The 26,605-nt window shown below is 49.0% G+C and overlaps 1 protein-coding gene across 1 annotated transcript in view; it reads left to right on the forward strand.

Annotated features, from left to right (window-relative positions):
- Positions 1–3,605: 3,605 nt before the first annotated feature.
- VPS26B (VPS26, retromer complex component B) overlaps positions 3,606–26,605 on the forward strand; it is a 43,587-nt gene continuing 20,587 nt past the window's right edge. The window contains exon 1 of the mRNA XM_038754355.1: positions 3,606–3,945. Coding sequence (XP_038610283.1) covers positions 3,723–3,945 — 223 coding nt within the window. The 5' untranslated portion in view covers positions 3,606–3,722. The remainder of the gene's footprint in view (positions 3,946–26,605) is intronic.

Genomic DNA, 26,605 nt, shown 5'->3' on the forward strand with positions numbered 1-26,605 from the left:
AGGAACCCTGTGAAATTCCCCCTTTATTCCTTTTTTATTATTAAAAAGCCCGCGAACCCTTTTTTTTACTCCTTTTTTGTGAAGCGAGAGGAGCCAGTTACGTTATTCCTTTTTTTTTTTAATGACAAAAGGACCGCGAGCCCTTTTTCCGGACCTTCTTGCGAAGCGAGACGAGGCGGTCGGGTCGGCGGCTTAGCGCGCCTGCGCGCTTCCCGACCCCCGCATCAATCGGAAACTTGTCACTTTTCAAGCGGTCTTTCTGCGCATGCGCGTGGGGTCCGCTTGAAGTCGGGGAGGCGCATGCGTACGAAGGGCCGGCGAGCGTTTAATGTCTAATGAACCCTGTGAAATTCCCCCTTTATTCCTTTTTTTATCATTAAAAAAAGGCCCTTTTTTTAGTCCTTTTTTGTGAAGCGAGAGGAGCCAGTTTCGTTATTCCTTTTCTTAAATGAAAAAAGGCCCGCGAGTCCTTTTTCCGGACCTTCTTGAGAAGCGAGAGGAGGCGGTTGGGTCGGCGGCTTAGCGCGCCTGCGCGCTTCCCGACCCTCGCGTCAATTGGGAAACTTGTCACCTTTCAAGCGGTCTTTCTGCGCATGGGCGTGGAGGGGGGGGGGGTCCGCTAGACGTCGGGGAGGCGCATGCGTACGAGGGGCGAGCGAGCGTTTAATGTCGTCCAATGAAGCCTGTGCAATTCCCCCTTTATTCCTTTTTTTATTATTAAAAAAAGGTCCGCGAGCCCTTTTTTTTACTCCTTTGTTGTGAAGCGAGAGGAGCCAGTTACGTTATTCCTTTTTTTAAAAATGACAAAAGGACCGCGAGCCCTTTCTCCGGACCTTTTGGCGAAGCGAGAGGAGGCGGTTGGGTCGGCGGCTTAGCGCGCCTGCGCGCTTCCCGACCCCCGCATCAATCGGAAACTTGAGTGACCTTTCTGCGCATGCGCGTGGGGGGGGGGTGGTTCCGCTAGACGTCGGGGAGGCGCATGCGTACGAAGGGCCGGCGAGCGTTTAATGTCCAATGAACCCTGTGCAATTCCCCCTTTATTCCTTTTTTTATTATTAAAAAAGGCCCTTTTTTTAGTCCTTTTTTGTGAAGCGAGAGGAGCCAGTTACGTTATTCCTTTTTTTTTAAATGAAAAAAGGACCGCGAGCCCTTTTTCCGGGCCTTTTTGCGAAGCGAGAGGGGGCGGTCGGGTCGGCGGCTTAGCGCGCCTGCGCGCTTCCCGACCCTCGGGTCAATTGGAAACTTGTCACCTTTCAAGCGGTCTTTCTGCGCATGCGCCTGGGGGTCCGCTAGAAGTCGGGGAGGCGCTTGCGTACGAAGGGCCGGCGAGCGTTTAATGTCCAATGAACCCTGTGAAATTCCCCCTTCATTATCATTAAAAAAAGGCCCGCGAGCCCTTTTTTTACTCCTTTTTTGTGAAGCGAGAGGAGCCAGTTACGTTATTCCTTTTTTTTAAAATGACAAAAGTCCCGCGAGCCCTTTTTCCGGACCTTCTTGCGAAGCGAGAGGAGGCGGTTGGGTCGGCGCTTCCCGACCCCCGCATCAATCGGAAACTTGTCACTTTTCAATTGGTCTTTCTGCGCATGCGCGTGGGGGTCCGCTAGACGTCGGGGAGGCGCATGCGTACGAAGGTCCGGCGAGCGTTTAATGTCCAATGAACCCTGTGAAATTCCCCCTTTATTCCTTTTTTTACTATTAAAAAAAGTCCCGAGAGCCCTTTTTTTAGTCCTTTTTTGTGAAGCGAGAGGAGCCAGTTTCGTTATTCCTTTTCTTAAGTGAAAAAAGGCCCGCGAGTCCTTTTTCCGGACCTTCTTGAGAAGCGAGAGGAGGCGGTTGGGTCGGCGGCTTAGCGCGCCTGCGCGCTTCCCGACCCTCGCGTCAATTGGAAACTTGTCAGCTTTCAACTGGTCTTTCTGCGCATGGGCGTGGGGGGGGGGGTTCCCCTAGACGTCGGGGAGGCGCATGCGTACGAAGGGCCGGCGAGCGTTTAATGTCCAATGAACCCTGTGCAATTCCCCCTTTATTCCTTTTTTTATTATTAAAAAAGGCCCTTTTTTTAGTCCTTTTTTGTGAAGCGAGAGGAGCCAGTTACGTTATTCCTTTTTTTTAAAATGAAAAAAGGACCGCGAGCCCTTTTTCCGGGCCTTTTTGCGAAGCGAGAGGGGGCGGTCGGGTCGGCGGCTTAGCGCGCCTGCGCGCTTCCCGACCCCGGCGTCAATTGGAAATGTGTCACCCTTCAAGCGCTCTTCTTTCTGCGCATGTGCTTGGGGGCTGGAGGGGGGGGGGGTGTCCGCTAGACTTCGGGAGGCGCATGCGTACGAAGGGCCGGCGAGCGTTTAATGTCCAATGAACCCTGTGCAATTCCCCCTTTATTCCTTTTTTATCATTAAAAAAGGCCCCTTTTTTAGTCCTTTTTTGTGAAGCGAGAGGAGCCAGTTACGTTATTCCTTTTTTTTTTAAATGAAAAAAGGACCGCGAGCCCTTTTTCCGGACCTTTCTGCGAAGCGAGAGGAGGCGGTCGGGTCGGCGGCTTTTCCCGACCCCCGCATCAATCGGAAACTTGAGTGACCTTTCTGCGCATGCGCGTGGGGGGGGGTCCGCTAGACGTCGGGGAGGCGCATGCGTACGAAGGGCCGGCGAGCGTTTAATGTCCAATGAACCCTGTGCAATTCCCCCTTTATTCCTTTTTTATCATTAAAAAAGGCCCTTTTTTTAGTCCTTTTTTTGTGAAGCGAGAGGAGCCAGTCACGTTATTCCTTTTTTTTTAAATGACAAAAGGCCCGCGAGCCCTTTTTCCGGACCTCCTTGCGAAGCGAGAGGGGGCGGGTGGGTCGGCGGCTCAGCGCGCCTGCGCGCTTCCCGACCGTCGCGTCAATTGGAAACTTGTCACCTTTCAAGCGGTCTTTCTGCGCATGGGCGTGGAGGGGGGGGGTCCGCTAGACGTCGGGGAGGCGCATGCGTACGAAGGGCCGGCGAGCTTTTAATGCCGTCCAATGAACCCTGGGAAATTCCCCCTTTATTCCTTTTTTTATCATTAAAAAAGGCCCTTTTTTTAGTCCTTTTTTTGTGAAGCGAGAGGAGCCAGTCACGTTATTCCTTTTTTTTTAAATGACAAAAGGCCCGCGAGCCCTTTTTCCGGACCTCCTTGCGAAGCGAGAGGGGGCGGGTGGGTCGGCGGCTCAGCGCGCCTGCGCGCTTCCCGACCGTCGCGTCAATTGGAAACTTGTCACCTTTCAAGCGGTCTTTCTGCGCATGGGCGTGGAGGGGGGGGGGGGTCCGCTAGACGTCGGGGAGGCGCATGCGTACGAAGGGCCGGCGAGCTTTTAATGCCGTCCAATGAACCCTGTGCAAGTCCCCCTTTATTCCTTTTTTTATTATTAAAAAAGGCCCTTTTTTTAGTCCTTTTTTGTGAAGCGAGAGGAGCCAGTCACGTTATTCCTTTTTTTTTAAATGACGAAAGGCCCGCGAGCCCTTTTTCCGGGCCTTTTCGCGGAGCGAGAGGCGGCGGTCGGGTCGGCGGCTCAGCGCGCCTGCGCGCGTCCGGAGCGGGGCGAGCCCGGCGGCGGGCGCGCATGCGCCGGGGAGGGCGGCCGGCCAGCCAGCCTGAGCGTGCGGGCCCGCATCCCGCCCGGCCTGTTCCCGTCCGCCGGGACGAGGGTCTTCCCAAATCCGGGAATCCGGGTGGGGATCGAGGAGGAGCCTCCTCCCGCCGCCCCGCCGCCATGAGCTTCTTCGGGTTCGGGCAGAGCGCCGAGGTGGACATCGTGCTGAGCGACGCGGAGAGCCGCAAGCGGGCCGAGCACAAGACGGAGGACGGCAAGAAGGAGAAGTATTTCCTCTTCTACGACGGCGAGACGGTGTCCGGGAAGGTGGGCCTCGCCCTCAAGAACCCCAACAAGCGGCTCGAGCACCAGGGCATCAAGATCGAGTTCATCGGGCAGATCGGTGAGGGCCCCACCCCCCTCAACCCGTCGCTCAGCCGGATTTACCGAGCGCGCACTCGGTAAAGCGCTTGGGAAGGCCCGGTTGGCAACGTATAAAGACGGTCAATCAATCAGTCAATCAATCGTATTGAGCGCTTACTGTGTGCAGAGCACCGGACTGAGCGCTTGGGAAGTCCGAGTTGGCAACATATAGAGGCGGTCAATCAATCAATCAATCGTATTTCTTGAGCGCTTACTGTGTGCAGAGCACCGGACTGAGCGCTTGGGAAGGCCCAGTTGGCAACATACAGAGACGGTCAATCAATCAGTCGTATTGAGCACTTACTGTGTGCAGAGCACTGGACTGAGCGCTTGGGAAGTCCTAGTTGGCAACATAGACGATCAATCAGTCAATCGTATTGAGCGCTTACTGTGTGCAGAGCGCCGGACTGAGCGCTTGGGAAGGCCAGGTTGGCAACATAGAGAGACGGGCAATCAATCAATCAGTCGTATTTCTTGAGCGCTTACTGTGTGCAGAGCGCTGGACTGAGCGCTTGGGAAGTCCTAGTTGGCAACATAGACGATCAATCAGTCAATCGTATTGAGCACTTACTGTGTGCAGAGCACTGGACTGAGCGCTTGGGAAGGCCAAGTTGGCAACATATAGAGATGGTCAATCAATCTTATTGAGCGCTTACTGTGTGCAGAGCGCCGGACTGAGCGCTTGGGAAGGCCAGGCTGGCAACATAGAGAGACGGGCAATCAATCAATCAGTCGTATTTCTTGAGCACTTACTGTGTGCAGAGCACTGGACTGAGCGCTTGGGAAGTCCAAGTTGGCAACTTATAGAGACAGTCGATCAATCAATCAATCAATCGTAATGAGCGCTTACTGTGTGCAGAGCACTGTCCTGAGCGCTTGGGAAGGCCAAGTTGGCAACATATAGAGACGGTCAATCAATCAAGCAATCGTATTTATTGAGCGCTTACTGTGTGCAGAGCACTGTCCTGAGCGCTTGGGAAGGCCAAGTTGGCAACGTATAGAGATGGTCAATCAATCAATCGTATTGAGCACTTACTGTGTGCAGAGCACTGGACTAAGCGCTTGGGAAGTCCTAGTTGGCAACAGATAGAGACGATCAATCAATCAATCAGTCATATTTCTTGAGCGCTTACTGTGTGCAGAGCGCTGGACTAAGCGCTTGGGAAGTCCTAGTTGGCAACAGATAGAGACGATCAATCAATCAATCAGTCATATTTCTTGAGCGCTTACTGTGTGCAGGGCACTGGACTAAGTGCTTGGGAAGGCCCAGTTGGCAACATATAGAGACGGTCAATCAGTCAATCGTATTGAGCGCTTACTGTGTGCAGAGCACTGGACTGAGCGCTTGGGAAGTCCAAGTTGGCAACGTATAGAGGCGGTCAATCAATCAATCAATCGTATTTCTTGAGCACTTACTGTGTGCAGAGCACTGCACTGAGCGCTTGGGAAGGCCCAGTTGGCAACATACATAGACGGTCAATCAATCAGTCGTATTGAGCACTTACTGTGTGCAGAGCACTGGACTAAGCGCTTGGGAAGTCCAAGTTGGCAACTTATAGAGACAGTCAGTCAGTCAATCAGTCGTATTCCTTGAGCGCTTACTGTGTGCAGAGCACTGGACTGAGCGCTTGGGAAGGCCCAGTTGGCAACATATAGAGACGGTCAATCAGTCAATCAATCAATCTTATTTCTTGAGCGCTTACTGTGTGCAGAGCACTGGACTGAGCGCCTGGGAAGGCCAAGTTGGCAACATATAGAGGCGGTCAATCAATCAATCAATCATATTTCTTGAGCGCTTACTGTGTGCAGAGCACTGGACTGAGTGCTTGGGAAGACCAAGTTGGCAACGTATAGGGACGGTCAATCAATCGTATTGAGCACTTACTGTGTGCAGAGCACTGGACTAAGCGCTTGGGAAGTCCCAGTTGGCAACATATAGAGACGGTCAATCAATCAATCAGTCAATCAATCGTATTGAGCGCTTACTGTGTGCAGAGCACTGTCCTGAGTGCTTGGGAAGGTCAAGTTGGCAACATGTAGAGACGGTCAATCAATCTTATTGAGCGCTTACTGTGTGCAGAGCACTGGACTGAGCGCTTGGGAAGTCCCGGTTGGCAGCATATAGAGACGGGCAATCAATCAGTCATATTGAGCACTTACTGTGTGCAGAGCACTGGACTAAGCGCTTGGGAAGTCCAAGTTGGCAACATAGAGAGACGGTCAATCAATCAATCGTATTTGTTGAGGGCTTACTGTGTGCAAAGCACTGTACTGAGCGCTTGGGAAGGCCAAGTTGGCAACATATAGAGGCGGTCAATCAGTCAATCAATCAATCAATCGTATTTCTTCAGCGCTTACTGTGTGCAGAGCACTGGACTAAGCGCTTGGGAAGTCCCAGTTGGCAACATATACAGTCAATCAATCAATCAGTCAATCAGTCAATCAATCGTATTGAATGCTTACTGTGTGCAGAGCACTGTACTGAGCGCTTGGGAAGTACAAGTTGACAACATATAGAGACGGTCAATCAATCTTATTGAGCGCTTACTGTGTGCAGGGCACCGTAGTAAGCGTTTGGGAAGTCCAAGTTGGCAACATATAGAGACGGTCAATCAATCAAGCAATCGTATTTATTGAGGGCTTACTGTGCGCAGAGCACTGTATTAAGCGCTTGGGAAGTCCAAGTTGGCAACATATAGTGACGGTCAATCAATCAATCAATCGTATTTCTTGAGCACTTACTGTGTGCAGAGCACTGGACTGAGTGCTTGGGAAGTCCAAGTTGGCAACATATAGAGACGGTCAATCAATCAATCGTATCTATTCAGCGCTTACTGTGTGCAGAGCACTGTACTGAGCGCTTGGGAAGTCCAAGTTGGCAACATATAGAGACGGTCAATCAACCAATCAATCGCATTTCTTGAGCACTTACTATGTGCAGAGCACTGGACTAAGCGCTTGGGAAGTCCCAGTTGGCAACATATGGAGACGGTCAATCAGTCAATCAATCGATCGTATTTCTTGAGCGCTTACTGTGTGCAGAGCACTGGTACTAAGTGCTTGGGAAGTCCAAGTTGGCAACATCTAGAGACAGTCCCTACCCAACAGCGGGCTCACAGTCTAGAAGGGGGAGACAGAGAACAAAACCAAACATATTAACAAAATAAAATAAATAGATATGTACAAGTAAAATAAAATAAAATAACCCACCAGTGGGCTCAGAGTCTAGAATCCCTCCATCCCTTCCCCACAGCACCTGTATATATGTTTGGACGGATTTATTAATCAATCGGTCGTATTTATTGAGTGCTTACTGTGCGTAGAGCACTGTACTAAGCGCTTTCTTTAAATCCCAAAATAAAATCACTGTACAGTGATTTTACAGCGCTTTATTACTCTATTCATTTATTTATTTTACTTGTACATATTTATTCTACTTATTTTATTTTGTTAATATGTTTTGTTCTCCGTCCGTCTCCCCCTTCTAGACTGTGAGCCCACTGTTGGGTAGGGACCGTCTCTCTATGTTGCCAACTTGGACTTCCCAAGCGCTTAGTACAGTGCTCTGCGCACAGTAAGCGCTCAATAAATACGACTGAATGAATGAATGTATATATGTTTGTACGTATTTATTACTCTATTTCTTTATTTTACTTGTACATTTTCTATTTATTTTATTTTGTTAATATATTTCGTCTTGTTCTCTGTCTCCCCCTTCTAGACTGTGAGCCCACTGTTGGGTAGGGACCGTCTCGAGATGTTGCCAACTTGCGCTTCCCAAGCGCTTAGTACAGTGCCCTGCACACAGTAAGCGCTCGATAAATACAACTGAATGAATGAATGAGCAACCTGATCACCTTGTAACCTCCCCAGCGCTTAGAACAGTGCCTTGCACATAGTAAGCACTTAATAAATCATAATAGCTTAATAATAATGATAGCTTAATAAATGCTATCATTATTATTATCCCCATTATTATCCCCATTTCACAGATGAGGTCACTGAGGCCCGGAGAAGTGAAGTGACTTGCCCAAAGTCACACAGCTGGTGGAGCCGGGATTTGAACCCATGACCTCTGACTCCATATGGAGTATATAGTAACTCCGGTGCGTAGAAGCACATTTTCAATACTTAGTACCATAAAAAGCACCATCATCCTTTTCCTTTTGCCTGCTGTTGGGTAGGGACCGTCTCTATATGTTGGACTTCCCAAGCGCTTAGTACAGTGCTCTGCACACAGTAAGCGCTCAATAAATACGATTGAATGAATGAATGAATGCATAGTGTGTTTGTGGGTTCCTATAATAATAATAACGATGGAATTTATTAAGCGCTTAGTACATGCTGAGGACAGTTCTAAGCACTGGGGAGGTGACAAGGTGATCAGGTTGTCCCCCGGAGGGGCTCCCAGTTTTTAATCCCCATTTTACCGATGAGGTAACTGAGGCCCAGAGAAGTTAAGCAACTTTCCCGAAGCCACACAGCCGACAGTCGGCGGGGCCGGGATTTGAACCCATGACCTCGGACTCCAAAGCCCGGGCTCTTTCCACCGAGCCACGCTGCTTCTGTATACACGTGCAAATACCCCGGACTGCCCGAAAACCCGACAAATGGAACAAATAAAGCCACTGTGGCCTTTAGGAGGCTAAATGCCTTGGCTAAATTGATATTTTGGACACATCATTGGGGGGTGTGTGTTTGTGTGTGTGTTTTGGGGTGTGCTTTTTCTCTCCCTCCAATTGGGGCTGGGCCTTTGCGTGCCAAGGGCTCGGGGCCCGCGGGATCCCGGTGGCTTCAAAGCCCCGGTTCCGTGTGAGCCCCCCGCGGGACAGCATGATCACCTTGTAACCTCCCCAGCGCTTAGAACAGTGCTTTGCACATAGTAAGCGCTTAATAAATGCCATTATTATTATTATTATTATTATTCTTAGGCCCCGGCATCTGACCGGGTCGGAGATGTTTGCATCGGCCTCCTGCCGCCTCTTCAGAGGCCCGACTCCCAGCGAGGCTGGAGCCCGTGGCTCCCCTTTTCCCCAACTGCAGCAAGTTACAGGACACACCCGGTAGCGGGATCGAGGGGCTAGACCAAGTGCGTTTCTCAAGAAACTAATAATAATAATGGTATTCGTTAAGCGCTTACTATGTGCCAAGCACTGTTCTAAACGCTGAAGTGGATAATGCAGGCCAGTCGAGTTGGACACCGCGTCGCCGGCCCGTGTGGGCCGGCCACATCTTCTAGACTGTGAGCCCATTGTTGGGTAGGGACCGTCTCTATAGGTTGCCAACTTGGACTTCCCAGGCGCTTAGTACAGTGCTCTGCACACAGTAAGTGCTCAACAAATGCGATTGAATGAATGAATGGGGCTCAGAGTCTCAATCCCCATTTTGCGGATGAGGGAGCTGAGGCCCAGGGACGTCAAGTGACGTGCCCAAGGTCACACAGCGAACAAGTGATGGAGTAGGGATTAGAACCCGTGACCTTCCGGGCCCATGCTGTATCCACTAATAATAATAATAATAATGATGGTATTTGTTAAGCGCTTACTATGTGCAAAGCACTGTTCTAAGCACTGGGGGGTACAAGGTGATCAGGTTGTCCCACGTGGGGCTCACAGTCTTAATCCCCATTTTACAGATGAGGGAACTGAGGCCCAGAGAAGTGACTTGCCCAGAGTCACACAGCTGACAAGTGGCTTACTAGTCCATGATGCTTGTGAGCCCGCTGTTGGGTAGGGACCGTCACTATATGTTGCCAACTTGTACTTCCCAAGCGCTTAGTACAGTGCTCTGCACACAGTAAGCGATCAATAAATGTGATTAAATGAATGAATAGGAGCGTCTGTTTTTCCTCCCAGTCCGATTGATCCGGTCACTGGAAACCTTGTACTTTGGAAGCCTAGAGCCGCCTCCCTCTGCTCACTGAGCGCAGGCCTTCTCCTCCCCCCACTTGCATGTGCTTTGTATTAATTAATTATTATTATGGTATTTGAAAAGCGCTTACTATGTGCCAAGCACTGTTCTAAACGCCGAAGTGAATAATACGGGCAAATCGAGTTGGACACCGTGTCCCCGGCCCACGTGGGGCTCACAGTCTCAATCCCCATTTTACGGACGAGGGAACTGAGGCCCAGAGACGTCACGTGACGTGCCCAAGGTCACACAGCGGACAAGGGATGGAGTCGGGATTAGAACCCGGGACCTTCCGGGCCCGTGCTCCCTCCACTAGTCCTTGATTTTTCCAATAGGAGCGTCTGTGTTTCCTCCCAGCCCGATTGATCCGGTCACTGGAAACCTTGTACTTAGCAAGCCTAGAGCCTTCTCCTCCCCCCACTTGCATGTGCTTTGTATTAGTTAATTATTATTATGGTATTTGAAAAGCGCTTACTCTGTGCCAAGCACTGTTCTAAGCCCTGGGGTAGATACAAGATAATCAGGTTGTCCCCCGTGGGGCTCGTAGTCTTAATCCCTATTTTACAGATGAGGGCACTGAGGCACAGAGAATAATAATAATAATAATAATAATAATAATAATAATAATAATGGCATTTATTAAGCGCTTACTATGTGCAAAGCACTGTTCTAAGCGCTGGTTAAGCGCTTACTATGTGCAAAGCACTGTTCTAAGCGCTGGGGAGGATACAGGGTGATCGGCTTGCCCCACGGGGGGCTCCCAGTCTTAATCCCCATTTTCCAGATGAGGGAACTGAGGCGCAGAGAAGTGAAGTGACTCGCCCAGAGTCACCCAGCGGAGCCGGGATTTGAGCCCGTGACCTCCGACCCCAAAGCCCGGGCTCTCGCCGCTGAGGTAACTGAGGCGCAGGGAAGTTAAGTGGCTCGCCCGGGGTCACACAGCAGGCAAGCGGCTGGATTAGAACCCACGCCCTCCGACGTCCAAGCCCGTGCCCTGTTCCCACTGAGCCACGCCGCTTCTCACGGTGCGTTGCTGCCTTCCGGCCTTTGGCCGGCGATTGCCCAAACCCCACCCCAACCCCTGCCCTCTCCGTCCCCGGCTCATTTGGGCCTGAGCGCCTCTTGGAGCCCGGTGTAAGCGCTCAATAAATACGATTGAATGAATGGTGTCAACCAGGGGCTAGCTTCCACAAGTGAGATCTCTGGGAAACGTTTGCGGCCCCCAATTCCCGGCTTTGGGGGTTTATCGGATATTCTGGGAGCTGGAGAAGCGGTGACTAGAGGTACAGTAGGTGGTTGCTTGTTAGGGCAGCGCTCTAAGAACAGCAGATAATCTCTGTTGCGGTGTCTCATGTGAAGGGACTAATTATCACCCTAATGACAGTGACATGGCAGTTTCAAAACCGCAATTAGATCATCGCAGTTGCACGGCATTGCCAGCCACCAACAAATAATTAATAGTATGGGAGCGGCTTTGGGACGGCGGGCCGGGGCTGTCTCAGAAATCCTGGTTTTACCCGAGGGATTAACTCGTCTCCCGCCACGTCCCCCGAAATATCTCACAAAGGCAAGGCCTTATTTTTAGGTCATAAACTGCATTCACAGTGATGCTTCCTTGTCTAGGGGGATGTTGAACACTCTAGGTATATAAATCATAACTTCTCTTATCCTTGGGCGGAGGAGGGTCTTTCTCCGTAGCACTTTTTGTAAGGGAGGGCTTAGGGTTTGACTTAGGGGTGCCACCATGAAGCCTCAGAGGCTTTATTTATTTTCTTAATATGTTTGGTTTGGTTGTCTGTCTCCCCCTTCTAGACTGTGAGCCCACTGTTGGCTCTATATGTTGCCAACTTGGACTTCCCAAGTACTTAGTACAGCGCTCGGCACGCAGTAAGCGCTCAATAAATACGATTGATTGATTTGAGTTTACCCTTACTGTTAGTGGCAGTCACAGAAACTGACTTCCGCATTTTTTTTGCTGCATTTCAGTGCTTCCCGGGCTCCGCATAACCGTGGCTCACCTCTCTGACGAGGGGACTTGGAGAATTTTGCCATGCCGTCTTTGATCTCCCTTTGCAAGCGTGCTGATTTTCAAGGTGGAAATACTCCTGACGGGCGTGCTTCTAGCCCAGACGGGGTGGAAGGTCCGCTTTGTCGCTGTCGGTAGTTTTCACCGAGCGCTCACTGCATGCAGTGCACTTTTAAGGGAGTACCATAGGATGAGTAGATGTGGTCCCTACCCTCAAGGAGTTTACAGTCTAACAGAATTTATTATGATCTGGCTTTACATGAGGTATGCCTCCTCTCTGTTTGAAAACTGTTATTCTTTCAAAGGGTCCTACACCTTTCCCCGTCCTTTTGATTCGCCCATACATAGCCCCTGAGGCTTACCAGGATGTTAAGTTTTTAACGTTGAAAGTGTTGGCTGTTTTAATGTAAATAACTTATAGCTATCTCACTGCATCCTAAAGCAGGAAGGGTCCCTCAAAGGTGGTTATCTCATCCAGCCTCCTGTCGCCGTTTTCTTTGTGAAGATCGTTACTGCATCCTCTAGTAGTGTGTTTCAACATTTAACCACCCTCGTAGTCAGGAAGTCCTTCTCGGGGCTCAGCTGAAACCTGTCTTTGAACGACTAAAGCCCATTTTCTTCCTTCGATCTTGGCACTCTCGAAGATGGAGGAGCAGCGTGGCCTGGTGGAACGGACACGGGTCCGAGAGCCAGAGGACCTGAGTTCTAATTCCAGCTCTGCCGCTTGCCTGCTCTGTGACCTCACTTAGCTTCTCCGTGCCTCAGTTTCCTCACCCGTAAAATGGGGGATTCAAGGCTAGGAGGCCCATTTGGGACAGCGATTGTGTCTAATCTGATTACCTTGTGTCTGCCCCAGTACTCAGTACATTGCTTGGCAAGAAGCAGCATGGCTTAGTGGATCGGGCACGGGTCTGGGTTCAAATCCTGGCTGTACTTCTTGTCTGTTATGTGACCTTGGGCAAGTCACTTAACTTTTGGGCCCCAGTGCCCTCATCTGTAAAACAGGGATTAAGAGGGTGAGCCCGCTTTAGACAGACACCGTGTCCAACCCCATTGGCTTGTATCCACCCCAGCGCTTAGTACAGTGCCTTGCACGTAGTAAGCACTTAACAAATACTACAGTTATTATAATTATAGTGTTTAACAAATGCCATTATTGTTTTTACTGTGTCTACTAGGATATCCGGGTGTGTGGAAAGTATCCAGTCCCTTTGAGATGAACGGGTGGCAGATGAGCTTTCACGTTGACCCCCACCTCCCCAATTCAATTTCTTATCTTTCTAAACCTTATTGAATGTTGATAGCTTCCCTGTTCCTCATTCTAGAACCTCTCATTACCGGCACAGGTATTTTCAGAAACGGTTCAGACGTGTCTGAGGCTAATGAGAGTTAGGTGACTTGTGAATTTGACTCCTCTGTTAGTTTATGATCCCTCATAAACTTCATATGATATGAAGTTTATCATATGATCCCTCATATGATCTTCAGTTTCTTCCCTCAGTGAAATGGGGATAAAAAGACCTGACCTGGCCTATATCACAGGGATATCAGGAGGGGAGGTGTGAGAGCCCTTGGTCTACTTCTTAAAAATAGGTTTAGTTGTAGCGGTGTTAGCTGGGCTACTTAGTGTGCAGTTCCCTGAATTAAGCATTTGGGAATGTTCAACTGAAGCATGAAGCATGTGTCCTGCCCCAAAAGAGCTTGCATTCTGAGGGAGTGCGACATTGAGAGAAATCAGAACAAATGAATCTATAATTGAAAATTTAAATATGTATTTACGGACACACACCCCAAAATGCTAGGAATGGGTATGAGTAAATATATTAGTGTTAGAGCTGCTTCTTAGAGACTGCTTGGAGACCATTTGTGCGAGGAGGAGGGGCTTTTAGGAGAAGTTTGGTTAAGGGGAGATAACTGCGAGCTGTCAGATTTAGGGAAGGAAGGAATTCCTGGCTGGGGGAACAATTTGAGGGAAAGGAGACAAGAGCGCCAAGAATGAAGTACAGTTAGGGTAGCTTGAGAGAAACGAGAGCAAGCCGGGGAGTAGAGGGCGAAGAAAGAAGACTGGTAAAATGGGGAGAGTCTTGAAGCTGACTGTGAGGAATTTTTGCTGCAAGTGGAAGGAAATGAGAAGCCTTCTAGAACTGGATGTGACTGTTGCAGGATAATTTACGTCAACTAGTTAGCACTTGGGCACACCCACTTTGAAGAAGAAAGGTTTTTGATATCTCCATTTTTCTTACCTGGAGTGCCTGGAGTTTGTCCGCTCGCCCAAAGTTCCGCAGCTTGTCAGGAACGGAACTGGGATCGGAACCGAGAGTCCCGGAGCGGCCCCAGATCATTCCTTAGATGTGGGCTTAAACCCAAGGGCGGCTGCTACTGTATGGGGTAAAAAATAATTATTCCCAGCCCCTTGGGTTTCTCCTACTGCCATCCCTCAGTAATTGAGGCTCTGCTTTTTGGATCAGTTGGGGAATTTGCAGGGCACGCATCGTTCCCTCTTGCTTTAAAGGGAGATGAGTGAATCTGGTGAATCCGTGACGGTGACTGTTCTTAACCACATTTTGAATAGTTGCGGGGAAGCTAGAACTTTAATAATTTAAAATGTGCAAACTTCGAAACATGTCTCTTCTGAAGCACGGTCCGGGTAAGCGACTGACTTTTCTCCGGGCTTCTCCCTGTTCCCACCGTAACCCGGGAAAATCCCTACACCCAGAGAGCACGTTGCCTTTGGTAGGGCCCCTCCTTCTTGAAAATACCTGCCTTACAGGTTTGGTATATGCATCTTCCAGCGGGCCTGACGTAGGTGGAGCGGAAGAAAGAGGCAGGGACGGAGTTGTCGGGGGAATAGTCAAGTCATTAGGAAGGCGAGTTCTTTCAGTTCCTTATTTAGCTCCCTCGGTTTTCACCCCCTAAAAATGTTAACTTTTTTGCTCCCTGGAGGGTAGAATTTTACCTTCTAACCCAGCGATTCAGGAATTTACTATTAGCAGTCATCGTAGTAGTGAACCTAATGGAAGAAGTCACTATTGAAGACTAGTAAGTAGTAAGCGCTTGCTATGTTCCAAGCACCTTTCTGAGCGGTGGGGTTGAGTTAAGTTAATCAGGTTGGACACCGTCCGTGTCCCGCGTGGGCTGACGCTCTTAATCCCCATTTTACAGATGACGTAATTGAGGCCCAGAGAAATGAAGTGACTTGCCCAGGGTAGCACAGCAGACACGTAGCGGAGCTGGGATTAGAACCCAGGTCCTTCTGATTCCCAGGCCCGTGCTCTATCCACTGAGCCATACTGAAGACACTTTTCAGTATTTCACATTCAAATTAGAGTCCATCTCCGAACATGATTTTCTTAAGTTTTCAGAAGCCGGTTTTTAGAAGGATGGTTTGAGGTGAGTGTTTTTGCAGAGACAGTTTGGCTCTAGGAAGACTCGGTTCCTGTCTTCAAAGAGCTTTGCTTTATATCTATGGGGGAAGAACTAATGTTCTCCTTGAGCCATCTCAGAGGATTGCCGGGGTTGAGTTTTGAACTTTTCTCACTAACCCAAACTTGGGATCTTGACTTTTTGCCTGGGCTCCTCAAAGACTGGAAATTTCAGAGCGGTATTTTCTCAAGGTGCTCATCACAGGTTTTTTAAAAAAATGAATCTACCTCCCCCCCCCAGACTCTGAAAAGGAAGTTCAGGAGTGTGAAGATGACTCAGTTCATCTTATACTGTGGGCCCATAGCTCTGCCTAAAGTCAAAGCCTGTTCACGACAGTCCTGTTCATTTGAAGTGCCCGCTTCGGCTGAGCTGGACCCTCTCTTTCCTGAGGGTGAAAAATGCTTCACTTTTTCCCCGAGCACAGGTTAAGATTTGGGGCTCTGGCTTTCCTGTCCTCCTCACCACCTGTTCCCCCCTGCCACAGCATTCCTGACAACCGGTAATGGAACAGATCTGTGGGCCCCAAACCTGGAAGATCTTTCATAGTTTCGTTGACACTTCTCATTTTCCCCCTCGTAAAACCTGATTTTTTTCACCAGCTCATACGACAAAGGAGAGCCAGGCCTCGCCACTACAACCTGAAGCCTCAGAGAAGGCAGTTTGGAGGCAGGGTGCTGTCTCCACTTGATCGCAGCGAGGACTCAGGTGACTCACCTGAGTTCATCACGCCTTTTTGGCATCGGTCCCCTCTTGAAGCGATCTGGGACAGAAGGAAACAGCTCATGAGCATTCAGGGATTATGGTCAAACCCCAGCGGCTCCTCTCTGCCAGCCGCCTCCACTCATTTCTCCTGACCAGGTGTTTGATGGTAAAGAGAGGCAACTGAGCCCTTCTGGCCCTCCCTGTACAGGTGACCTAGTTGCTGCTCACAGTAAGTCTTATTCCCTTTATTGTTGGCCCTTGAGATTATTAAATATTCTATTTCCTGAGAGGCAGCATGGCCTAGTGAAGGGAATCTGGGACCGGAAACCACAGACCCTCATTTTCGTCCCGGTTCCACCACTTGCCTGCTGGGTGACCTTGGATAAGGTTTAACTTCTCTGTGCCTCACTTGCCTCATCTGTATATATGTATATATGTTTGTACATATTTATTACTTTATTTATTCATTTATTTTACCTGTACATATCTATTCTGTTTATTTTATTTTGTTAGTATGTTTGGTTTTGTTCTCTGTCTCCCCCTTTTAGACTGTGAGCCCACTGTTGGGTAGGGACTGTCTTTATATGTTGCCAACGTGTACTCCCCAAGCGCTTAGTACAGTGCTCTGCACACAGTAAGCGCTCAATAAATACGATGGATTGATTGATTGATCTGTTAAACGGGATTAAAATGCCTTTTCTCCCGCCCTCTTAGACTGTGGGAAAAGGACTCTACCTGATGTAATCCTCCTTTATCTCCCCCTGGTTTTAGCCGGGTGCTCGGCACAGAGTCAGTGCTTGGTAATACCTGCTTTTATATTCTTGGGTTAATCCGCATTTTATAGACATCGGTGATTCTGGCCGCAAATACGTTAGAGTCCCGGCAGACGGAGAGGAGCTAGTGCCTGCAGGGCGGACGGGTTCCCGTGAGGTTGCCAAGTAAACATTCCACTCTTCCCCAGGGGTTGCACAGGTGGGTGTTGGCAAGAGCGTGGCTTAGTGGATAGAGCACAGGCGTGGGAATCAGAAAGACCTGGGTTCTAATCCTGGCTCGGCCAGATGTCTGCTGCGTGACTTTGGGCAAGCCATTCACCTGTCTGGCCTCAGTTACCTCATCTGAAAAATGGGGAGAAGAATGTGAGCCCCTCCGGGAGTGGGACTTTGTCCAACCCGATTTGCTTGTATCCAGCCCGGCACGTAGAACGATTCCTGGCACGTAGCGCCCAACAGATACCATTATTATTAATCATCTAAGCCTGAGCGCTTATTTTGGGTCAGATGTTCAGAAGTATTGTACTGAGAGCTCACCTCCTCCAGGAGGCCTTCCCAGACTGAGCCCTTTCCTTCCTCTCCCCCTTGCCCCCCTCCCCATCCCCCCATCTTCCCTCCTTCCCTTCCCCACAGCACCTGTATATATGTATATATGTTTGTACATATTTATTACTCTTTTTATTTATTTATTTATTTATTTATTTTACCTGTACATATCTATTCTATTTATTTTATTTTGTTAGTATGTTTGGTTTTGTTCTCTGTCTCCCCCTTTTAGACTGTGAGCCCACTGTTGGGTAGGGACTGTCTCTATATGTTGCCAACTTGTACTTCCCAAGCGCTTAGTACAGTGCTCTGCACACAGTAAGCGCTCAATAAATACGATTGATTGATTGATTCTGAACTGGGACCAGCATGCGCCAGAATTTCAGTACTTTCATTCATTCAATCATATTTATTGAGTGCTTACTGTATGCAGAGCACTGTACTGTACTACTTGGGAGAGTACAGTACAACAATAAACAGAAACATTCCCTGCCTACAGCGAGCTTAGAGTCTAGAGGAGGGGAGACAGGCATTAATATGAAAAAAATAAATTATAGATATGTACATAGATGCTGAGGGGCTGGTGGGGGGAGAAACAAAGGGAGGAAGTCAGGGTGATGCAGAAGGGAATGGGAGAAGAGGAAAGGGGGCCCTTAATAATAATAATAATAATAATAATGGTATTTAAGTGCTTACTATGTACCAGGCACTATACTAAGCGCTGGGGTGGGTACAAGCAAATCGGGTTGGACACAGTCCCTGTCCCACGTGAGGCTCCCAATCTCAACCCCCATTTTACAGATGAGGTGACTGAAGCACAGAGAAGTGAAGTGACTTGCCTGAGGTCACACAGCAGACGAGTGGTGAAGCCAGCATTAGAACCCATAACCTTCTCACTCCCGGGCCCGTGCTCTACCACTATGCCATGGCTTAAGTTTGGGAAGGCCTGCTGGAGGAGATGTACCGCCAATAAGGTTTGGGAAGGGGGGAGAGTAACTGTCAGATTTGAGGGCAGAGGGAGGACGTGGGTGAAGAGTCGGCGGCGAGACTGAGACCCAGTGAGAAGGTGTGTGGAGCTGGGTCTTAGTAGGAGAGTAGCAAGATGAGATAGGAGGGGGGCAAGGTGATGGAGTGCGATAAAGCCAACGGTGAGGAGTTTTTGTTTGATGCAGAGGTGGTTGGGCAACCACTGAAGTTTTTTGAGCAGTGGGGTGACACGTCCTGGATGTTTTTGTAGAAAAATGATCTCGGCAGCAGAGTGAAGACCGGTATGGGAAGAGGCAGGAGGGTGGGAGGTCAGCAAGGAGACCGATGCAGTAATCCAGGTGGGATAGGAGGAGTGGTTGTATTGATGTGGTAGCAATTTGAATGGGGAGGAAAGCAGATTTTAGCGATGTTGTGAAGATGGGACCGACAGGATTTAGTGACGATTTGAATATGTCGGTCGAATGAGGGAGAAGAGGCAAGGATGACGTCAGGGTTACGGGCTTGTGAGACAGGAGGGGTCGTGGTGCCGTCTACAGGGATGGGAAAGTCACGGGGAAGGGCAGAGTTGGGAAGGATAGGAGCTCTGTTTTAGACGTGTTACGCTTGAGGTGACAGTGGGACATCCAAGTAGAGATGTCTTGAAGGCAAGAGGATGTGTAAGACTGCAGAGAGGGTGAGAGATCAAGGCTGGAGTTGTAGATTTGGGTGTCATCTTCATAGAGGTGGTAGTTGAAGCCATGGGAGCCAATGAGTTCTCCAAGGGAGTGGGTGTAGATAGAGAATAAAAGGGGACCCCAAACTGAACCTTGAGGACTTCCACAGTTAGGGGGTGGGAGGCAGAGGAGGAGCCTGGGGAGGAGACTGAGAACGAACGGCCAGAGAGGTGCGAGAACCAGAAGAGGCCAGAGTCAGTGAAGCCAGGGTTGGATAACGTTTCCAGGAGAAGGGGGTGGTCCACAGTGAAAGGTCGAGAAGAATTAGGATGGAGTAGAGGCCGTTGGATTTGGCAAGAGGGAGATCAGTGGGGACCATTGAGAGGGTGCTTTCTGTGGAACGAAGAGGATGGAAGCCACATTGGAGGGGGACAAGGAGAGAATTGGAGGAGAGGATTTGAGAGAGCGGGTGTAGATAACTCGCTCAAGGAGTTTGGAGAGAAATGGTAGGAAAGAGATGGGGCGATAACCGTAGGGAATCAGGGCGTCAAGGGAGGGTTTTTGTAGGATGGGGAGACCTGGGCGTGTTTGAAAGCAGTGAGGAAGAAGAAATTGGAGAGCAGACAGTTGAAGGTGGCTCTCAGGGAGGGGGCAAGAGTTTTGATAAGGAACGAAGGAATGGGGTCAGATGCACAGGTGAAAGGGGTGGCTTTTGAGAAGAGGCAGGAGTTCTCCTCTAGGGATACTGCTGGGAAGGATGGGAGAGTGGAACAGGGGGCTGGAAGGGGGAGGCACAGAGGAGGAACAGGGAAGATTTTAGGGAGCTCATGCCTGATAGTGGCAATTTTCTTCAAGTAGGCAACCAGGTCATTGTGGGACAAAGGATAGGGGAGGTGGGAGGAGTGGGGGACCTGAGGAGGGAGTTAAATGTCCGGAACAACTGGCGAGGGCGATGGGCATGGGTTTCTCAATAAGGGTGGAGAAATAATTTTGCCGGACAGAGGAGAGAGCGGAGTTAAAGCAGGCAAGGATAAACTTCAGTTAGACAATGTCAACCCGATATTTAGATTTCCACCAGCAGTGCTCTGCAGCTTGAGCACGAGAGCGTAGGAGGTGGACTGTGTAAGTGTGAGCCCGCTGTTGGGTAGGGACCGTCTCTATATGTTGCCAACTTGTACTTCCCAAGCGCTTAGTACAGTGCCCTGCACACAGTAAGCGCTCAATAAATACGATTGAATGGATGATCCAGGGCTGGGGTTAGTGGTACGAGATCAGCGAAGGGATGGGGAGTGAGTGAGTTGAGTTCAGTAGAGAGGGTGGTGTGGAGAGCATCTTTTTGCTCATCCAGGGAAGGTAATTTGGGCATGGAGGCGAAATGGGGCGTGATGAGTTGAGAAAATTGGATGGGGTTCAAAGATCAGAGGTCTCTGTTGGGGAGGGATGGTCGATTTATGGGGAGGAGGTTGTGGTCGGAGAGAAGGATTTCAGAGTAGGTGAGGGTAGAGATTGTGCAGTGGTTAGAGATGATGAGATCGAGTGTGCGTCCAAGTTGGTGACTGGGCGAGGTGCGGTGGAGCAGGTCAGCGGAGTTGAGGAGTGTTATTATTCTTGATAATAATAAGTTGTCTTCTCCCAGAAGACGTTGTTCTTTGATTCTCACCATCCTATCCCAGTGAGGTATATGAGGGTTGGATTCCCCCAGGTGAAAAAGTGAAAGTTGCAAACACTCCCTAGTGATTAAACCTTTGGATATGGAGCCCCAGCAAGCTGTCAGAGTGCTTGGAGTAGAACTCTGCCCCTCAGATTGGGGTGTAGAGGTGGATTGGAAATGTTTTGGAGGGAATCAAAGCAATGGTTTGCAATCAGGTACAAATCCTGCCAGGAAAACCAGAATAAGCGTCATTCTGGTTCTTCTCAAGAGGATCCGGGGCTTCCTTCATTCGAGTCTCATGTGATGGAAGGAGATGTCAGTTTCCCTCCAAAATGAAGCTTCACTTGGCAGTTTGTGGGAAGTTTCAAAATCGAAGACCTAAATGTGGAAGTTTTCTCCTGTCTAGTTGGGAAAGGGGGGTGGGGCGATGAAGTTACCTCCTAAACAACTTTATTGCCTTCCTTCCTTTCAAACTGAGAAAGATCCGGTTTCCTGGGACATCTTTGGGGACTGGAGGGGCATTGGGAGTTTGCGAATCCTCCCTTGGATGTGAAATGGTGGCTGTTTTTTCAGGACTGTAAACTAAAGTCCTGTCCACCTTGAGCCTCTCCTCCTTACCAGATCACCTTTGACCTTGGATTTGAAAATAGAGCAACTGAAGATGATTAGTGTGTCGCTGTTTTTACCCCTCTTATCCCCACCTCGCTAGCAAAAGCATCACCTCCCGTGTCAGAATGGAACAGCTTTTGCTGTGAGAAGCAGCATGGTGTAGTGGGACATGGGTTCTAATTCTGGTTATGCCACTTCTTGGGCAAGCCACTTCTCTGTGCCTTAAGTGACCTCGTCTGTATAAAGGGGATTAATGCTGTGAGCCCCATGTGGGATGTGGACCGTGTCCAACTTGATTAACTTGTATTCATTCATTCAGTTGTATTAAGTGCTTACTGTGTGCAGAGCACTGCACTTCACGCTTGGGAAAGTACAATGTGACAATAAACAGTGAGATTCCCTGCCCACAAGAAGCTCACAGTGTGGAGGGGTGGTTGTGTCCCCGTTCCTCCTCAAACCCCCATCCCCCTCGCCTCCCCCACTCCTTGCCACTAATAATAATAATAATAATGGCATTTATTAAGCGCTTACTATGTGCAAAGCACTGTTTTAAGCGCTGGGGAGGTTACAAGGTGATCAGGTTGTCCCACATGGGGCTCACAGTCTTAATCCCCATTTTACAGATGAGATCACTGAGGCACAGAGAAGTTAAGTGACTTGCCCAAAGTCACACAGCTGACAAGTGGCAGAGCCAGGATTTGAACCCATGGTCTCTGACTCCAAAGCCTGTGCTCTTTCCACTGAGCCACACTGCTTCTCTAATGACCTGGCCACCTATTTTATTGAGGAAAATTGACACTAACAGGCATGATCTTCCTAAAATCTCCCCTGTCCCTCCCCACCTTACCTTCCCATCCGACCCTGTCTTCCCCCTGACTTTCCCATCACTGTAGATGGCACCACCATCCTTTCTGTCTCACAAGACCATAACCTTGGCGTTATCCTCGGCACCTTCAACCCACATATTCAGTCCCCTTCTTCAACTCTCCCATCTTTCCCAGCAGTATCTCAGAAGGAGATCCACTCCCTCCACCTGCGCATCTGACCCCTTTCCCCAGCAATTTATCACAACACCCCCCACCCAACCCCTGCACCTTTCTTCCCTCCCTAGCTGCCATCTTCAGCTGTTTGCTCTCCATTGGCTTCTTCCCCACATGTTCATTTCTTCCTATCCTAAAAAAACCCCTCCCTTGACCCCACTGCTCCCTCCAATTATCATCTCTCTCTCTCTCTCTCTCTCTCTCTCTCTCTCTCTCTCTCTCTCCTACCATTCCTTTCCAAACTCCTTGAGCTAGTTTTCTACACTCTCTGTTTCAAGTTCCTCTCCAGTTCTCTCCTTGACCCCCTCCAATCTGGCTTCCGTCCCCTGTACTCCACAGAAACCTCCCTCTCAGAGGTCACAGATGATCTCCTTGCCAAATTCAACAGCCTCTACTCCATCCTAATCCTCCTCAACTGTGGACAACCCCCTTCTCCTGCAGCCTCGGCTTCACTGATTCTGTCTTCTCCTGGTCTTCTTCCTATCTCGCTGGCCGCTCCTTCTCAGTCTCTTTTGCAGGCTCTTCCTCTGCCTCTGTTCTCCCCCTGCCCCCCAAAACTGTGAAGGTCCCTCAAGGTTCAGTTCTGAGTCCCCTTCTATTTTCCATCTATGCCCACTCCCTTGGAGAATTCATTTGCTCACATGGCTTCAACTACTACCTCTGTGTGAATGAAACCCAGTCCTGATCTCTCTCCCTTTCTGCAATCTCACTTCCTCCTGCCTTCAAGACGTCTCCTCTTGGTTGTCCTTCCATCACCTCAAACTTAACATGTCTAAGACAGAGCTCCTTACCTTCCCATCCGACCCTGTCTTCCCCCTGACTTTCCCATCACCGTAGACGGCACCCCCATCCTTTCTGTCTCACAAGCCCATAACCTTGGCATTATCCTCGGCGCCTTCAACCCACATATTCAATCCGTCACTGAGTCCTATTGGTTAGATCTTCCCAACGTTGCTAAAATACGCCCTTTCCTCTCCATCCCAACTGCTGCCACGTTAATCCAATCACTTATCCTATCCCGCCTTGATTACCGTATCAGCTTCCTTGCCGACCTCCCAGCCTCCTGCCTCTCCCCACTCCTGTCCTTACTTCACTCTGCTGCCCGGATCATTTTTCTGCAATAACATTCAAGCCATGGTTCTCCATTCCTCAGGAAAACCCAGTGGTTGCCAATCCACCTCCGCGTAAAGCAGAAACTCCTCACAATTGTCTTTAAAGCACTCTATCACCGTGCCCCTCACCTAGCTACTCGTCAACTCGTCTACTACGGTTCAGCCCACAAACTTCGCTCCTCCGATGTTAAACTTCACGCTGTACCTCGATCTTGTCTATCTCGCTGCTGACCTCTGACTCACGTCCTGCTTCCGTCTAGGGGTGCCCTCCCTCCTCATATCCAACAGACGATTACTCTGCCCCCACTTCAAAGCCCTATTGCACATCTCCTCTAAGAGGCCTTCCCTGAATAAGCCCTCTTTTCTTTTCCTTCAGCTCCCTTCTGTATTGCCCTGACTTGCTCCTGCTATTCGTCCCACCACGGCACTAATGCACATATCTGTAATTTATTTATATTAATTAACTAATTCATTCATTCAGTTGTATTTATTGAGCGCTTACTGTGTGCAGAGCACGGTACTAAGCGCTTGGGAAGTGCAGGTTGGCAACATATGGAGACGGTCCCTACCCAACAACGGACTCACAGTCTAGAAGGGGGAGACAGACAACAAAACATGTGAACAGGTGTCAAGTCGTCAGAACAAATAGAATTAAAGCTAGATACACATCATTAACAAAATAAATAGAATATTAAATATGTACAAGTAAAATAAGTAGAGTAATAAATCTGTACAAACATATTCAGGTGCTGTGGGGAGGGGAAGGAGAGAGGGAAGCAGATAGGGAAATGAGCGACTTCACTGAAGAAAATGATGTTGTCAGTGCTCTTTAGTCTCCTTCACTTAAACAAAATCTTCTTCACTCAACACCAGCAACCTGTTGTGAAAGTGATAGGCTGATGAAAATTTTGGGATTGTTTCCCATTCCTTTTCTCCAAACCTTAGAGTGGGAACAAGAACATTTCAGTTCTGGTGGTTTGGTTTGGTTTTGTTGTCTGTCTCCCCCCTCCTAGACTGTGAGCCCGTTGTTGGGTAGGGACCGTCTTTGTACGTTGCCGACTTGTACTTCCCAAGCGCTTAGTGCAGTGCTCTGCACACAGTAAGCACTCAATAAATACGATTGAATGAATGACAGTGGGAGCTGGACAGGGGAAACCAAACCCTGCTTTGCCGTTCAACTAATCAGTTGTGTTCACTGAGCACCTAGTGTTTCCTGGACACTGTACTAAGCACTTGGGGGGGGTACAGTGAAGGAAGACAAGCGTGAATCCTGCCTGTTCTTTCAAGTCCCTATCTTTATCTTTTCGGATACAGGAGAACATGATTTTTAAGTCTCACAGCAAACCATTTTCTCTTAAGTGCCCGTTGCCCGCAGATGTGTATAGAAAATGTGCCAGCCTTCCCTGAGGAGGGAGGCCACTGCTGAATCACCTGAGGGAAGAGATTGCTCAGCTCTGGTGATCAGTCAGATCTGAAGTCACCCTCCCCCTTCCTTTCCTCTGGCCTTCATCTGGCTGTCGGTCGTGGGGAGGTTTTATCCGGGTTAGTGAACATCTGTCGTTATTATTAATGTATGTATTGTGTATCAAGCGCTATTCTAAATACTGGAGTAGATACTAATTAATCCGGTCTGACACAGTCCCCGTTTCACATGGGGCTCACAGTCCAACTGGAAGGGAGAACATTGATTGAATCCCCGTTTTACATATGAGGAAACTGAGGCACAGAGCAGTTAATTGACCTGCCTAAGGTCACACAGCAGAAAAGTGGAAGAGTTGGGATTAGAATCCAGGCCCTCTAACTCCCAGGCCTGTGCTTTTCATTCATTCATTCATTCAGTTGCATTTACTGAATATTTACTCTGTGCCCAGCACTGTACTAAGCACTTGGGAGATTACAGTACAAAAATAAACAGACATTCCGTGTCCACAACGAGCTTACAGTGTAGAGGGGGGATAATTGTTAATTTGTTGTTAATAATAATTATTTGTTAATATAAACAAATTACAGATATGTACATAAGTGCTGTGCGGCTGGGAGAGGGAAGAACAAAGGAAGGAAGTCAGGGCAACACACAAGGGAGTGGGAGAAGAGGAAAGGGCGTGCTTAGGGAAGGCTTCCTGGAGTAGATGTGCCTTCAGTAAGTCTTTGAAGCCGGGGAGAGTCGTCGGTTTGTCGGATTTGAGGAGCGAGAACGTTCCAAGCCAGAGGCAAGACGTGGGTGAGGAGTTGGCGGCGAGATTGGCGAGAGGGAAGCGCAGTGAGAAGATTAGCATTAGAGGAGGGAAGCGTGCGGTCGCGGGCATAGTAGGAGAGTAGCGAGGTGAGTTAGGAGGGGGGCAAGTCGATGGAGTGCTATAAAGCCAGTGTTGAGGAGTTTTTGTTTGATGCAGAAGTGAATGGGCAACCACTGGGGAGGTTTGAGGAGTGGGGTGACATGTCCTGAACATTTTTGAAGAAACACTATCCGGGCAGAGAGTGAAGTATAGACTGGAGTGGGGAAAGGAAGATTCAGATGCTGGTGGTATCAGATATTTCAGAGACATCTATAACACTGTGTTGAAAATACAATTAAGACTTTTTCCTCTTGGCTGGGTCATCACAACACTGTTAGGAAATATCTGGACAGTGTTAACAGCCGTTGTAAAACGTTTAGTACATATTTACTATTCTTTTTATTTCGTTAATGATGTGCATATAGCTTTAATTCTATTTTTTCTGACGATTTTGACACCTGTCTACATGTTTTGTTCTGTTGTCTGTCCCCCCTTCTAGACTGTGAGCCCGTTGTTGGGTAGGAACTGTCTGTATGTGTTGCCGACTTGTACTTCCCAAGCGCTTAGTACAGTGCTCTGCACACAGTAAGCGCTCAATTAATACAATTGATTGAATGAATGTCAGCGAGGAGGCTGATGCAGAAATCCATGCAGGATAGGATGAATGATTGTATTAATGTGGTAGCAGTTTGGAGGGAGAGGGAAAGGCAGATTATAGTGATGTTGTGAAGGGGGACTGATAGGATTTAGTAACAGATTGAATATGCGGGGTGAATGAAAGAGGAATCAAGTATAATGCCAAGATTACGGGCTTTTGAAACAGGAAGGATGGACGTGTTGTCTACAGTGATGGGAAAGTCAGGGGAAGGGCAGGGTTTGAGTGGGAAGATAAATTCTGTTTTAGACACATTAAGCTTGAGGTGACTGTGGGACAT

Source organism: Tachyglossus aculeatus, chromosome 11 (assembly GCF_015852505.1).
Source record: "Tachyglossus aculeatus isolate mTacAcu1 chromosome 11, mTacAcu1.pri, whole genome shotgun sequence".
Classification (NCBI taxonomy): domain Eukaryota; kingdom Metazoa; phylum Chordata; class Mammalia; order Monotremata; family Tachyglossidae; genus Tachyglossus; species Tachyglossus aculeatus.